Raw genomic sequence first — 12,869 nt, forward strand, 5'->3', positions numbered from 1 at the left:
TGAGGATTATATAAAATCATTAACATTGTGTCTAGGTATAGTTAGCACTCAATAACTGCTAATTGTTACAGTCACTATAGATTTTTTTAGTTTTTAATACAATTATGACAGTAATTTGGTAATATTGCTGTATTACTACCCCATAATGACATTTGTTTTCAGCTTCAAAAATGCTGATTTTTTTAATCATATGATTTCACTCATATGTGGAATTTAAGAAACAAACAGAAGAGCATAGGAGAAGGGAGGGAAAAATAAAACAAGATGAAATCAGAGACAAACCATAAGAGACTCTTAACCATAGGAAACAAACAGGTTTGCTTAAGGAGGGGAGGGTCTGGGGGTATGGGGAAAATAGGTGATGGACATTAAGGAGGGCATGTGATATAATGAACTCTGGGTGTTATATAAGACTGATGAATCACTGAACTCTACCTCTGAAACTATAATATACTATATGTTAATTAATTGAATTTCTAAAAATGCTGATTTTTACATTGTAAAGCAAATGTTTGTTATAAAATCAATTTTAATTAAAGCATTGAATGCAGTCATCAAGTACTTAATTTGTAAACATTTTTAGATTAAAAAAAGGTTTTGGGTCATCTTTTTATTTCAATACAGTTTATCATATGTTTTTCAATTAAGCAATTCTAACCAAGCTAATGAAATTGAGCTAAGCTAATGAAACAAAAATTAGAATTTATTTTGGAAAACGTTTACTAAATTCAAATTCAAAGTAGAATTTTTTTTTTTTTAAAGATTTTATTTATTTATTTGACAGAGAGAGAGATAGCGAGAGCAGGAACATAAGCAGGGGGGAGTGGGAGAGGGAGAAGCAGGCTTCCCGCCGAGCAGGGAGCCCGATGTGGGACTCGATCCCAGGACCCTGGGATCATGACCTGAGCCGAAGGCAGATGCTTAACGACTGAGCCACCCAGGCGCCCAGAATTTTTTTTTAAACTAAAAAACTTGTACAAATAATAATTTGTTATGTATGTGTATGTAAACACATCCAATTTATTTTCTTTCACTGGAATAACCATGACCAATTTCTTATTTCATTATATATGGAGTTGTAATTTATACCTTTAAAGGAGTATTTGGTATATAAAAACTTTATCTCAACTAGTAGGTATTTTTCTTATAAATTTGAAGAATTAAGAAATATTTTACATTTTTTGTGAATGCCAGTGAATGTTCTATGTATTTCACTATTTAAATCAATCTGGGATATTTCAACTTTACTATAAATCAAAACTGAACATATTAATATGAAAAAGTAATAATTACCAAAAAGTTATCAGAAATTTTAATGTGATTACTTATTATTATGACTTAGATTAAATTAAAACTTGATTTTTTTTTTTAAGTCATTAGAGGTACGACTTCAATATGATATTGAAGATATTATTACCCCAGAACCAGAAACAAGTCCTCCATTTCCAGATCTCTCATCCCAGCTTCCTTCTTCAAGGAGTCTTTCCGGAAGCACTAACACTGTGGCTAGTGAAGGAGGAACAAAGGACAGTATCCCATGCCTCAAGTAAGAGCTGCTACCAAATTTTGAAACAATTTTACATATTAGTCATATAATACTTTGAAACTGTGCCAAATAAAATTGTTCTTCTCTTTTATTAAGTTGCTGTCAATTGACCTACACTCTACCAAGGGGTACTGTGGTCTTTCTTTGAATATCCATGAAGGTGGCACAAGATTTTTATCCTTCATTACAAATCATAGATTTTCTTTCCAGAAGGATCCTAAAAACATGGTTTTAATAGAATGGGAACATGTATGGCAGGGCAGAAACTTGGCCACTTGCTTGTTATCTCCCAATTGAAAAAGTATGTTTAGGGAATTTCTTCAGTTTTCTTGGAATCAAAAAGAAAACCACATTTACTATCTACTACAAGAATACCTGGTTAGAAAAAAAAGGATTTCTCTCATGATTGCTAGGATATTGCAAAAATAATATTTCTTTCTTCTTTTTAACTAATGCTATGAAGAAGGTGAGATTTAAACAAAAAGTGATGAGGGAGTTAGCTGAAATGTATCTGGTAGAAGAGCATTCCAGGCAGAAGGAACAGCTAGAGCAAATGCTTTAAAGTGCCTCACATATAACGTTCCATGCTGATGGACTGGAAGAACAAATATTATTAAAATGTCATGTTTCCCAGAGCAATCTATATTCAATGCAATCCCTATCAAAATACCATCAACATTTTTCACAGAGCTGGAACAAATAATCCTAAAATTTGTATGGAACCAGAAAAGACCCTGAATAGCCAAAGGATTGTTGAAAAGGAAAACCAAAGTTGGTGGCATCACAATTCCAGACTTCAAGCTCTATTACAAAGCTGTAATCATCAAGACAGTATGGTACTGGCACAAAAACAGACACATAGATCAATGGAACAGAATAGGGAACCCAGAAATGGACCCTCAACTCAATGGCCAACTAATCTTTGACAAAGCAGGAAAGAATATCCAATGGAAAAAAGACAGTCTCTTTAATAAACGGTATTGGGAAGGTTGGACAGCCACATGCAGAAGAATGAAACTGGACCATTCTCTTACACAATATACAAAAATAGACTCAAAATGGATGAGAGACCTAAATGTAAGACAGGAATCCATCAAAATCCTAGAGGAGAACACAGGCAACAACCACTTCGACCTCGGCCACAGCAACTTCTTGCTAGACACATCTCCAAAGGCAAGGGAAACAAAGGCAAAAATGAACTATTGGGACTTCATCAAGATAAAAAGCTTTTGCACAGCAAAGGAAACAGTCAACAAAACCAAAAGACAACCAACAGAATGGGAGAAGATATTTGCAAATGACATATCAGATAAAGGGCGAGTATGCAAAGTCTATAAAGAACTTATCAAACTCAACACCCAAAGAACAAATAATCCAGTCAAGAAATGGGCAGAAGACATGAACAGACGCTTCTCCAAAGAAGATATTTAAAAGGCCAACAGACACATGAAAAAAGGCTCCACATCACTCAGCATCAGGGAAATACAAATCAAAATCACAATGAGATACCACCAGTCAGAATGGCTAAAATGAACAAGTCAGGAGACAACAAATGTTGGCAAGAATGCAGAGAAAGGGGAACCCTCCTACACTGTTGGTGGGAATGCAAGCTGGTACAGCCACTGTAGAAAACAGTATGGAGGTTCCTCAAAAAGTTGAAAATAGAGCTACTCTATGACCCAGCAATTGCACTACTGGGTATTTACCCCGAAGATACAAATGTAGTAATTTGAAGGGGCACGTGCACCCCAGTGTTTATAGCAGCAATGTCCACAATAGCCAAACTATGGAAAGAGCCCAGATATCCATTGACAGATGAATGGATAAAGAAGGTGTGGGGTGTGTGTGTGTGTGTGTGTACTGTATACACAATGGAATATTACACACAATGGAATATTACCCAGCCATCAAAAAAATGAAATCCTGCCATTTGCAATGATGTGAATGGACCTAGAGGGTCTTATGCTAAGTGAAATAAATCAATCAGAGAAAGACAATTATATGATTTCATTCATATGTGGAATTTAAGAAACAAAACAGAAGAGCATAGAGGAAGGGAGGAAAAATAAAGTAAGACAAAATCAGAGAGGGAGACAAACCATAAGAGACTCTTAACCATAGGAAACCAACTGAGGGTTGGTGGAGGGGATGGGGTGGAGGGAGGGTAATTGGGTAATGGGCATTAAGGAGGGGACATGATGTAATGAGCACTGGGTGTTATTTACAACTGATGAATCACTGAACTCTACCTCTAAAACTAAATATACTATATGTTAATTAATTTAAACTAAATTAAATTTAAAAAAATTAAGTGCCCCACATATAAGGATGTCAGTGTAACTGGGAGAACAGGAGCAAGGTGGGGCGTAGTGGGGAGGATAGTAGGAGATGAAGTCAGATGAGTAATAGCCAATATAGGCCATTGTAAGGACCTTGGCTTTTATTCCTAATTAAATGGGGCCTCATTATAATGTTTTGAATAGAAAGGAGACATGATCATACTTAAATTTTAAATTGATCACTTTTGTGGCTTTGTTGAAGATGGATTTTGAGATGCAAGGGAAGGGAGAAGCCAGGAGACCAGTAAAGAGGCTATTGCACCAACTAGAGATGATGTTAAAGGCTGACAGATTCAGCAAATAAAAATACAGGATACCCATTTAAATTTGAATTTCAGATAAACAGTAAACATTTTTTAGTATCAGTATATCCTAGATACTACATGCGACACACTTACAGTAAAAAACAAAAACAAAAACCTATTTATTGTTTATTTGAAATTCAGATTTAAATATGGAAAGAACCCATATATCCATCAACTGATGGCTAGATAAGGATGTGGTATATATATATAATGGAATATTATTCAGCCATCAAAAAGAATGAAAGCTTGCCATTTGCAACAACATGGTTAGAACTAGAGAGTATTCTGCTAAGCAAAATAAGTCAGAGAAAGACAAATACCATATGATTTCACTCATATGTAGAATTTAAGAAACAAAACAGATTAACATAGGGGAAGGGAAGGAAAAAGAAAATAAGACAAAAACAGAGAGGGAGGCAAACCATAAGAGACTCTTAACTATAAGAAATAAACTGAAGGTTGCTGGAGAGGAGGTGGGTGGGGGGATGGGGTAACTGGATGATGGGCATTAAGGAGCAGACTTGAAGTAATGAGCCCTGGGTGTTGTATGCAACTGATGAATCACTAAATTCTACCTCTGAAACTAATAATACAGTATATGTTAATTTAATTGAATTTAAATAAATCCATTTTAAAAGGTGCTCAGATTCTGGATATATTTTGAAGGTGGCACAGACAGCATTTGATGATTGAGTGGATGTAAGGTACAAGAGAAGGACAGTAGTATGACTTTAACGTTTTTTAATTGAACAACTGGAAAGATACAAGTTGTTACTAACTGGAATAGATAAGGCTGCAGGTCAATCAAATTTAGAGGGATGAGCAGGAATTCAGGTTTTGGACACGAACAACTTTTCTTAAAGATTTATTTATTTATTTATTTTAGAGAGATAGTGGGCAGGAGGGAGGGGCAGAGGGAGAGAATCTCAAGCAGACTCCCTACTGAGCATGGAGTCTGATGTGGGCCTCAATCCCATGACCCTGGGATCATGACCTGAGCCAAAATTAAGAACTGGACACTTAACCGACTGAGCCACCAAGGCGCCCCTGCTTGGATATTGTTGAGCTCTTAAAGTTGGGTGGTAGATTAATAGTCTTTTTTTTTATTGTCATGCATTATAACTTACATATATGTAACAAATATTATGTAAGAAAATAAATAATAAAAATAATTTAAAATACTATCTTCAAAAATAAAAAAAAGGAAGTGATGAAGGCCATTTGAAGTTGTGGACTTGAATGACTGAAAAGCTACTTAAAGAAAAAACTAAGCAATCTTAAGTGGTTTGGTCTATTTTAAGAAAACTAGAAGACACTGTCCACCTATGTACTGCCCTCAGTGCCTGGTATTGTATATTTCTGTAGGAAGATTCTATGTAAATTCTGAAGATAAGCATGAGCATACTTATTTAAACTATATGTGGTAGAACTACTTTTTTCTCTTTTTTTAGTGTTAAGACGCGACCAGTGCGGATGCCTCCAGGGTATCAAGCAGAGCTTGTTATTCAGTTGGTGTGGGTGGATGGTGAGCCTCCCCAACAGATTACTAGTCTTGCTGTAAGCTCAGCATATGGAATGTAAGTAGTTAAACACTCTAATTTGTACTTTTTAATATATTTGATATACTTAGATGTTTCTTTTAAAATACCTAAGTCCTAAAAATGGGAAGAAGCCCTTACCTAGATTTTTACTTTATTGAAAATGGTATAAGAAAAATAATAATGTACATAAAACCTGTGATTATTTATTCTTGCTTAAAGTCAAACTTGTGATAATATTCCCACTTTTCATGTTAAGAGGTTGTTGGGATGTTACTACACATACTTTCTGGTTTCTCTTCTATCCTTTTCCTCCCTATGTTTCAACTTGGATACTTTCTTCTTTTTTTTTTTTTTTTCTTTTTAATTTTTTATTGTTATGTTAATCCCCATACATTACATCATTAGTTTTAGATATAGTGTTCCATGATTCATTGTTTGTGCATAACACCCAGTGCTCCATGCAGAACGTGCCCTCCTCAATACCCATCACCAGGCTAACCCATCCTCCCACCCCCCTCCCCTCTAGAACCCTCAGTTTGTTTTTCAGAGTCCATCGTCTCTCATGGTTCTTCTCCCGCTCCAATTTCCCCCCCTTCATTCTTCCCCTCCTGCTACATTCTTCTTCTTCTTTTTTTCTTTCTTAACATATATTGCATTATTTGTTTCGGAGGTACAGATCTGAGATTCAACAGTCTTGCACAATTCACAGCGCTTACCAGAACACATACCTTCCCCAGTGTCCATCACCCAGTCACCCCATCCCTCCCACCCCACCCCCCACTCCAGCAACCACTGATATGAGGAATTCTTAATCTCAGGATACTTTCTTCTGACTTGTCTTTTAGAGTTCACTAATTCTCCAGCTGTTTCTAATCTTTGGTAGATCTACCCATGGAGTTCAGTTTTAGTTATTTTATTTTTCAGTTCTATGCCTTTCATTTGATTCTTTTTAAAGCTTCTTTTATCTTCCTAAATTATCATTCTTGTCCTTCATTTCCTTGAACATGTTGAATATAGTTCCTTTAAATATGTGTTTGATAACTCCCTATGTGGTATCTAATTTATTATTTGTCTTGGATTTTGATCATATTATCTTCATGTATCCCAGATTTGCTTTCTGGTTTTGTTTCTAATTTTTTTATGGAACATTATATGAATTTATATAACATCATATATTTATTTATATACTTATAAATAAATAAATATTATAAAGATAATTTTGGGTTCTAAGTGATGTTATCATCTTCCAAAAAGTATTCACATTTCCTCTAACAGGCTAAACTAAGAGGAAATAGAAAGCTTAGAACAACATAGTCCAATCAGACATTCTTTGAAAGTTGGATAGTATTCCTTTTAAAAGCTAATTTAATTCTAATTAATCCTTATTTCTAGATTGTAGCCCTCCATAGAAGTTGTGCCAAATTATACTCCCACCGTTTTAAGAATGGATGATCTTCCATTACCTTTTTTTTTTTTTTTTAAAGAAAGGCAAGGCAGCTTTTCTTTTCTTTAAGATTTTATTTATTTATTTGACAGGAGAAAGAACACAAGCAGAGGGAACTGCAGGCAGAGAGAGAGGGAAAGGGAAAAGCAGGCTCCCTGCTGAGCAAGAAGCCCTATTCGGGGCTCAATCCCAGAACCCTGGGATCATTCCATTACCTTTTTAACAACAGTGTATAAACAAACTTTTAATCCCTGTCATTTTGTTAAGAAGTATATAAGTAGACTTTTCTTGTATCTTAAGTGAAATCGAACATATTTTCTTGTACTATGACATTTCTGTTTATATTCTTTGTCCATTTTTCTGCAGAGTTGTTAGTATTTCTCTTACAGATTTGTGAAAACTATTTACAAAGTAGGAAAGCTAGTTTTCTATGTGATGTAACTTGCCAGTATTTTCCCTGCTTTTGTTTATGAGGTTGTTTAGGATAGTTTTTTCCATGCATAAATTAAAAAAATTTTTAAAGTAATTCTATTTTTTATGGCTCTGGATTTTGTGTCATACAAAAAAAAAGCTTTCCTCACTTACTATATTCTCTTTTAATATATTTATTTTTAACATATTTAAGTATTTCTTCTATCTAGCATTTATTTACATATAAGGTATGAAATAGGGATTAAACTTTTTTCCAGATGATTAACAGTTGTAGCCAACACCACCTCCTGTATACTTCATCTTTTCCCTCAAAATTTAGAATCATCTTTTATCAAATAATACATTTTTAAAAATATATTTGGATCTACTTCTATACTTTCCAGTCTTCCCCTAAGCTAAGTCTGATGAGCTCCAAGAGCTCTTTGAAGCCATTTGAAAGGGATACTACCTAAAAAAAATCTTGTGTTCCTGGAGTTTTACACTGTGGAGGTTCTATGCGAATATACATAAGGGGAACTTGTTTTTGATTGAAAACTTGTTTGGTAGGGAAACTGGAAGAAACAGCCCTTTAATGAATGGAGGAGAGAGGATGGAAGTGTGGGACAGTCAATAATCCCATTATTTGATATGGCAAGAATATATGTTTGCAAGAATATAGCCCAAGTAGTTATGGCCGATGACTGACTTCAAGCCATTTTCAGGGTTCTGTACTCAAAAGATTGACCTATAAAGGCAAGGAATGACAAAATTAAGAGGCTAGGAAAGTATATCACCAGGTTCAGAAGCTGACGGTTGTTTAGAATAAGTCAGAGAGCATATTTTCCATGTAAAGTAACTGTGGCAGTGACAGTCACTATAGAACCTCTAAAGAACTTACACTTGTATGAGAAAGACAGCCTGGACACCTTTCTCATAGACAGTTTGAACTGCCGAAAAACTCCGGCTCAAGTGGCTACTTATATAAATCCCAGCAAAATTTTAAGAAATAAGTAATACCAATATTACACAAAAGCTTTCTGAGAATTGAGAAAGAAAAAGTCATATTCATCTCTTTATGGGCCAGCATAATCCAATGCCAAAATTTGAAAATACCATTACTAAAAGTGCAACATGAATATAGGTGTAAAAATCCCAGCCAAAATATAAATAAATCTAGCAATAAAATAATTACATACTATAACCAGGTTTTGTTTATGCCAGGAATGCAAGGCTTGTTTAACATTTGAAATGAATTCATGTAATTCATCACATTAAAGGATAAAATAGAAAACCATGTAAGTAAGCCATGAGTTGCAAAAAGCAAAATCATCTGGTAAACCAAGAAGGAAATTTCATTAATCTGATACATGGCAGGAAATATCATTCATACTTTACAGTAAAATATTGAAAGGTTTACAAACCTCTGAGATAAAAACAGGACTAGGATGACTGCTGTCACCACCTCTATTCACATTGTACTGTAAGTCCTAGCCAGAGCAATACAGAAAGGAAAATAAATCAAAGTTATATAGATTAGAAAAAAAAGGAAATGGAAAGAAATGTTTATGTATGTGCAACATTTAAATACTTTACAGATAAATTATTAGAATTACTAATAGATTTTAGCAAGATTGCTGAATACGAAGTCAATGTAAAAATACATTTCCATATACTGAAAAAATAGAAACTAAAATTGTATAAAGATTCCATTTATAATAAAATAAAAATAATAACAAATCTAGGACTATACCTAATAAAAGATAATCAAGACCTCTACACAGAAAACTATAAAACTTAAGAGAAATTAAAGAACCTAAATCATGGAATGTAAAATTCAATAATAGCACAAAGATGTCAGGTTTTCACAAAATGATCTATAGAATTACCACAATGCCAAGATAAATTTTAGCATGTTTTTTTCCCTGGAAGTTTAAAACTGGTTCTAAAATTTATAGAGAAATGCAACGGACCACAGTTAGCTATGACAGTACTAAAGAAAAACAGAATTAGAAGACTTGCTCTATTGGAAAACAAGACTTATTAATAAAGATAGATTGGTTATGACAGTGTTTCTATTGGCACAGGAGAGATAGACAAAAAGACCAATGCACAGAAGAAAGAGTGCAGAAAGAGATCCAGGCATTTATAGCCAAATTGGTTCTGCAGAGCAATAGAGGAAATGACAGGTTTTCCCCCCCAATAAATACTACAAAGTCAATTGAAAGATTATATAGAAAACTGAAATTTGACTCTTCTTTCCTACTACACACAAAGATTCAAAAGGTATTATAGGAGAATATCTTCATTACACTTGTGTTAAGAAAATATTTTTTCAACAATACTCAAAAAGTATTAAACATAAAGAAAAACATTAAGAACTTCTTGGAAAAAAGGGCATCATTAAGAGGGTGAAATGGCAGGACAAGGAAGAGATATTTGGATTAAATATATCTGACAATGGACTTATTCATATGCAGAGTGTAAAAAGAGTCTCATGTATCATCAATAAGGAAATCACAAATAACAGAAAAAACGCAGAAGAAATTTGAGTATGTTGCAAAGAAAGATATATAAATAACACATATATCTTCACATATATATAAGAAGATACACAACCCCATTAGTAATGTTGGTAGGGTTTGCAAAGATACTGGGTAGCAGGAACTCTCATACATTGTTGTTAAGAGGGTAAATTGTTGAATCTACTTTATAAAATTGGTAGCATTATTTACTCCATTTTAGCATACATAGGTTGGCACACCCTACAACCCAAAAGTTTCATTTCTGGGTATATACCCAATGAAAGGCAAGCACATATGTTTCAAAAGACAATAGCATTATTTGTGATGGCAATATTATATTTGTAATATCCCCAAACTACAATAAAATATATCCATCAGAATAGATTGAATAAATAAATTGTAACATATCCATTTGAATTCTACAGCAATTAAAGTGAAAAACTACATTTATATGTACAATATATATGAAAAAAGCCAAACATCTATCAAAAACAAGCAAAACTGGTAGAAAGTCAGATTTGGGGAGAGGAAAGAGTAGCAATAATTGGCAGAAGCATGAGGCAGCTGCTTTTAACATACTATTTCTTGACATAGTTGTTTGTGGTTATGTGGGATTGTTCACTTTGTGATAATTCATTGAAGTGTACAATTATGTACATTTTTTTTATGAATGTTTCACTTGAATAAAAAAGCAAAATATAAGATTTTTGCAAATTGAGTAATTTTATTTCTAGAAATTTATCCGATAATTATACTCCATATTTTAGTGCAAGTAACTTATGAAGGATATTCATTGTTGTATTGTTAATAGCAAAAGACTAGAAGCAACTTATTGTCCATTAACAAAATTCTAGGTAAATAAATCAGATTACACATAAATATTGTGGAGTTATTTTTAAAAATTCACATCCTATGAATTTACATAGAATAATTACCAAAATATCTAATAAAGTTAAAAAAATCAAAGTACAGGATATTATACTATGCAATATTGTTTACCTGTAATATGCTATAAACATCCAGAGTGCATTTTTTAAATTTCTACAAATTGATAAGAAAAAAAATTACCCAATTACAAAATAAGCAAACTATATAAACAGGCAATTCAGAAAAGAAATACAAATGGCCACTAAATATGAAATTTTAGTGAAATATGAAATATGGATTTATAACTTCACAGGTAACAAGTAAAAAAAATTGAGGCAACAGAATAGCAATTTTTATCTGTTATATGAGAGAATTTTTAAAGATTGTTAATATTTTCTGTTAACAATATGAGGAAATGGATTCTTTTCTTATACATTTTATCTTTTAAAATAAAACTAAGTATATCTTTTGACCCTAAAATTCTAATCTTAGTGAAATTTTTACGATTTCTGAAGACTCACTTACGCAGTTTGTAGAAGGATGTTCTTTATTATATATAATAACAAAACATTTGGAACCTATATAAATGTCCATAAATAGGAAGATGCTCTTTTAAAAAACATGTTACTTTTGTACCTTAGAATACAATACAACAGTTAAAGAACACAGACAAGGAAATATGTCTTTGACGTCTTTTTGTGAAAATAAGAAAGTTATAGAATAATTATATGCTTGTTAAAACATGGGAAAAGGGCAAGAAGGGTATAATAACTGTTAATGACAATCATTTTTGAAAGGGGGATTGGCATACAGTGGGCCAATTAAGGGGACTTTCATCTTATATTTATTGTTGAAATTGTTTAAGTAAAAATACTTTAATTTTTAAAATTTAAAAAAAAACTTAAAAAAAAAGAAAACTTTGCTTTGTGCCTCTGAACATACTTTCCTTAGGGACTTGGGAATGTGAGTTGGTGAGAATCATCAGACACTAGAAATGGTTAGGAAACCTTGGACCTATGGTATGTGACCAATGACTTGAAAGTCATTTGAAAGTGTAAATATCAAAATTGATAGAAGCAGCAAGGTAACAGAACAAAATGTGTGGAGAAATAACAGGGTGAGAAATCAAAGTAATTGAAGGAATCTAATGAGAAGATTAAATGTGAATATTTTACTTTTATTCCAAAGATAAAAACAATTATGTTCTTCTATTATTATGAGCTCTTCTTCCTCCCATAATTTCCAGAGGATACAGAGCCATAAAGTTTTGATGATTAGGCTTAGTGGAAGCTCTGGTTTTATAGTTACTGAGATAATCAAGTGCAGAGTTAAAGAACCTGAATGCTAGAGTCAGATTCTTTGGGATTCAAATCTTAATTCTGTTTTCTAGCTTTTGAATCTTAGAAAAGTTACTTAAAGTTTCTGTGCTCAATTTCCATATCAGTAAAATGAGATAAAATGTTGAGAGGATTAAATGTATTAATACACAGAAGATGTAACTTTTAGGGGCTCCTGGCTGACTCAGTCAGTAGAGCATACGACTCTTGATCTTAGGGTCATGAGGTCAAGCTCCACATTGAGCGTAGAGCTTACTTTAAAAATTAAAATAAAATGTAACTTTTAGGCTCAGGGCAGGATACACATGACATATTCAAATAGAATAATTGAGGAATTTTTAATTAATGGGATCTTATCTAGGATGTAGAAACATGAAATAGTGTAGTATCCAAGGGCTAGAAAGGATAGTGCTTCATTACTACCCATAAAATAATAACTTGAGGACATAATTACATTATTTACTTGAATATAAAGTAAACCAATAATAGAGTGATTTTATCTAACAAATACAAAAAGAATTTATAGATGAGGAGAAAATCAAGATGGCAGAGTAGAA

General features: G+C 33.0%; 1 protein-coding gene across 8 annotated transcripts in view; it reads left to right on the top strand.

Moving 5' to 3' along the window:
• The window catches only part of STXBP5L (syntaxin binding protein 5L), a 428,903-nt gene that overhangs the window by 301,265 nt on the left and 114,769 nt on the right, over positions 1–12,869 (top strand). For all 8 annotated transcript variants that reach the window (XM_078066497.1, XM_078066496.1, XM_078066495.1 and 5 more), the window contains exons 17-18: positions 1,374–1,546; positions 5,642–5,767. In XM_078066497.1, coding sequence (XP_077922623.1) covers positions 1,374–1,546; positions 5,642–5,767 — 299 coding nt within the window. The remainder of the gene's footprint in view (positions 1–1,373; positions 1,547–5,641; positions 5,768–12,869) is intronic.

Source organism: Halichoerus grypus, chromosome 1, assembly GCF_964656455.1.
Source record: "Halichoerus grypus chromosome 1, mHalGry1.hap1.1, whole genome shotgun sequence".
Classification (NCBI taxonomy): Eukaryota; Metazoa; Chordata; class Mammalia; order Carnivora; family Phocidae; genus Halichoerus; species Halichoerus grypus.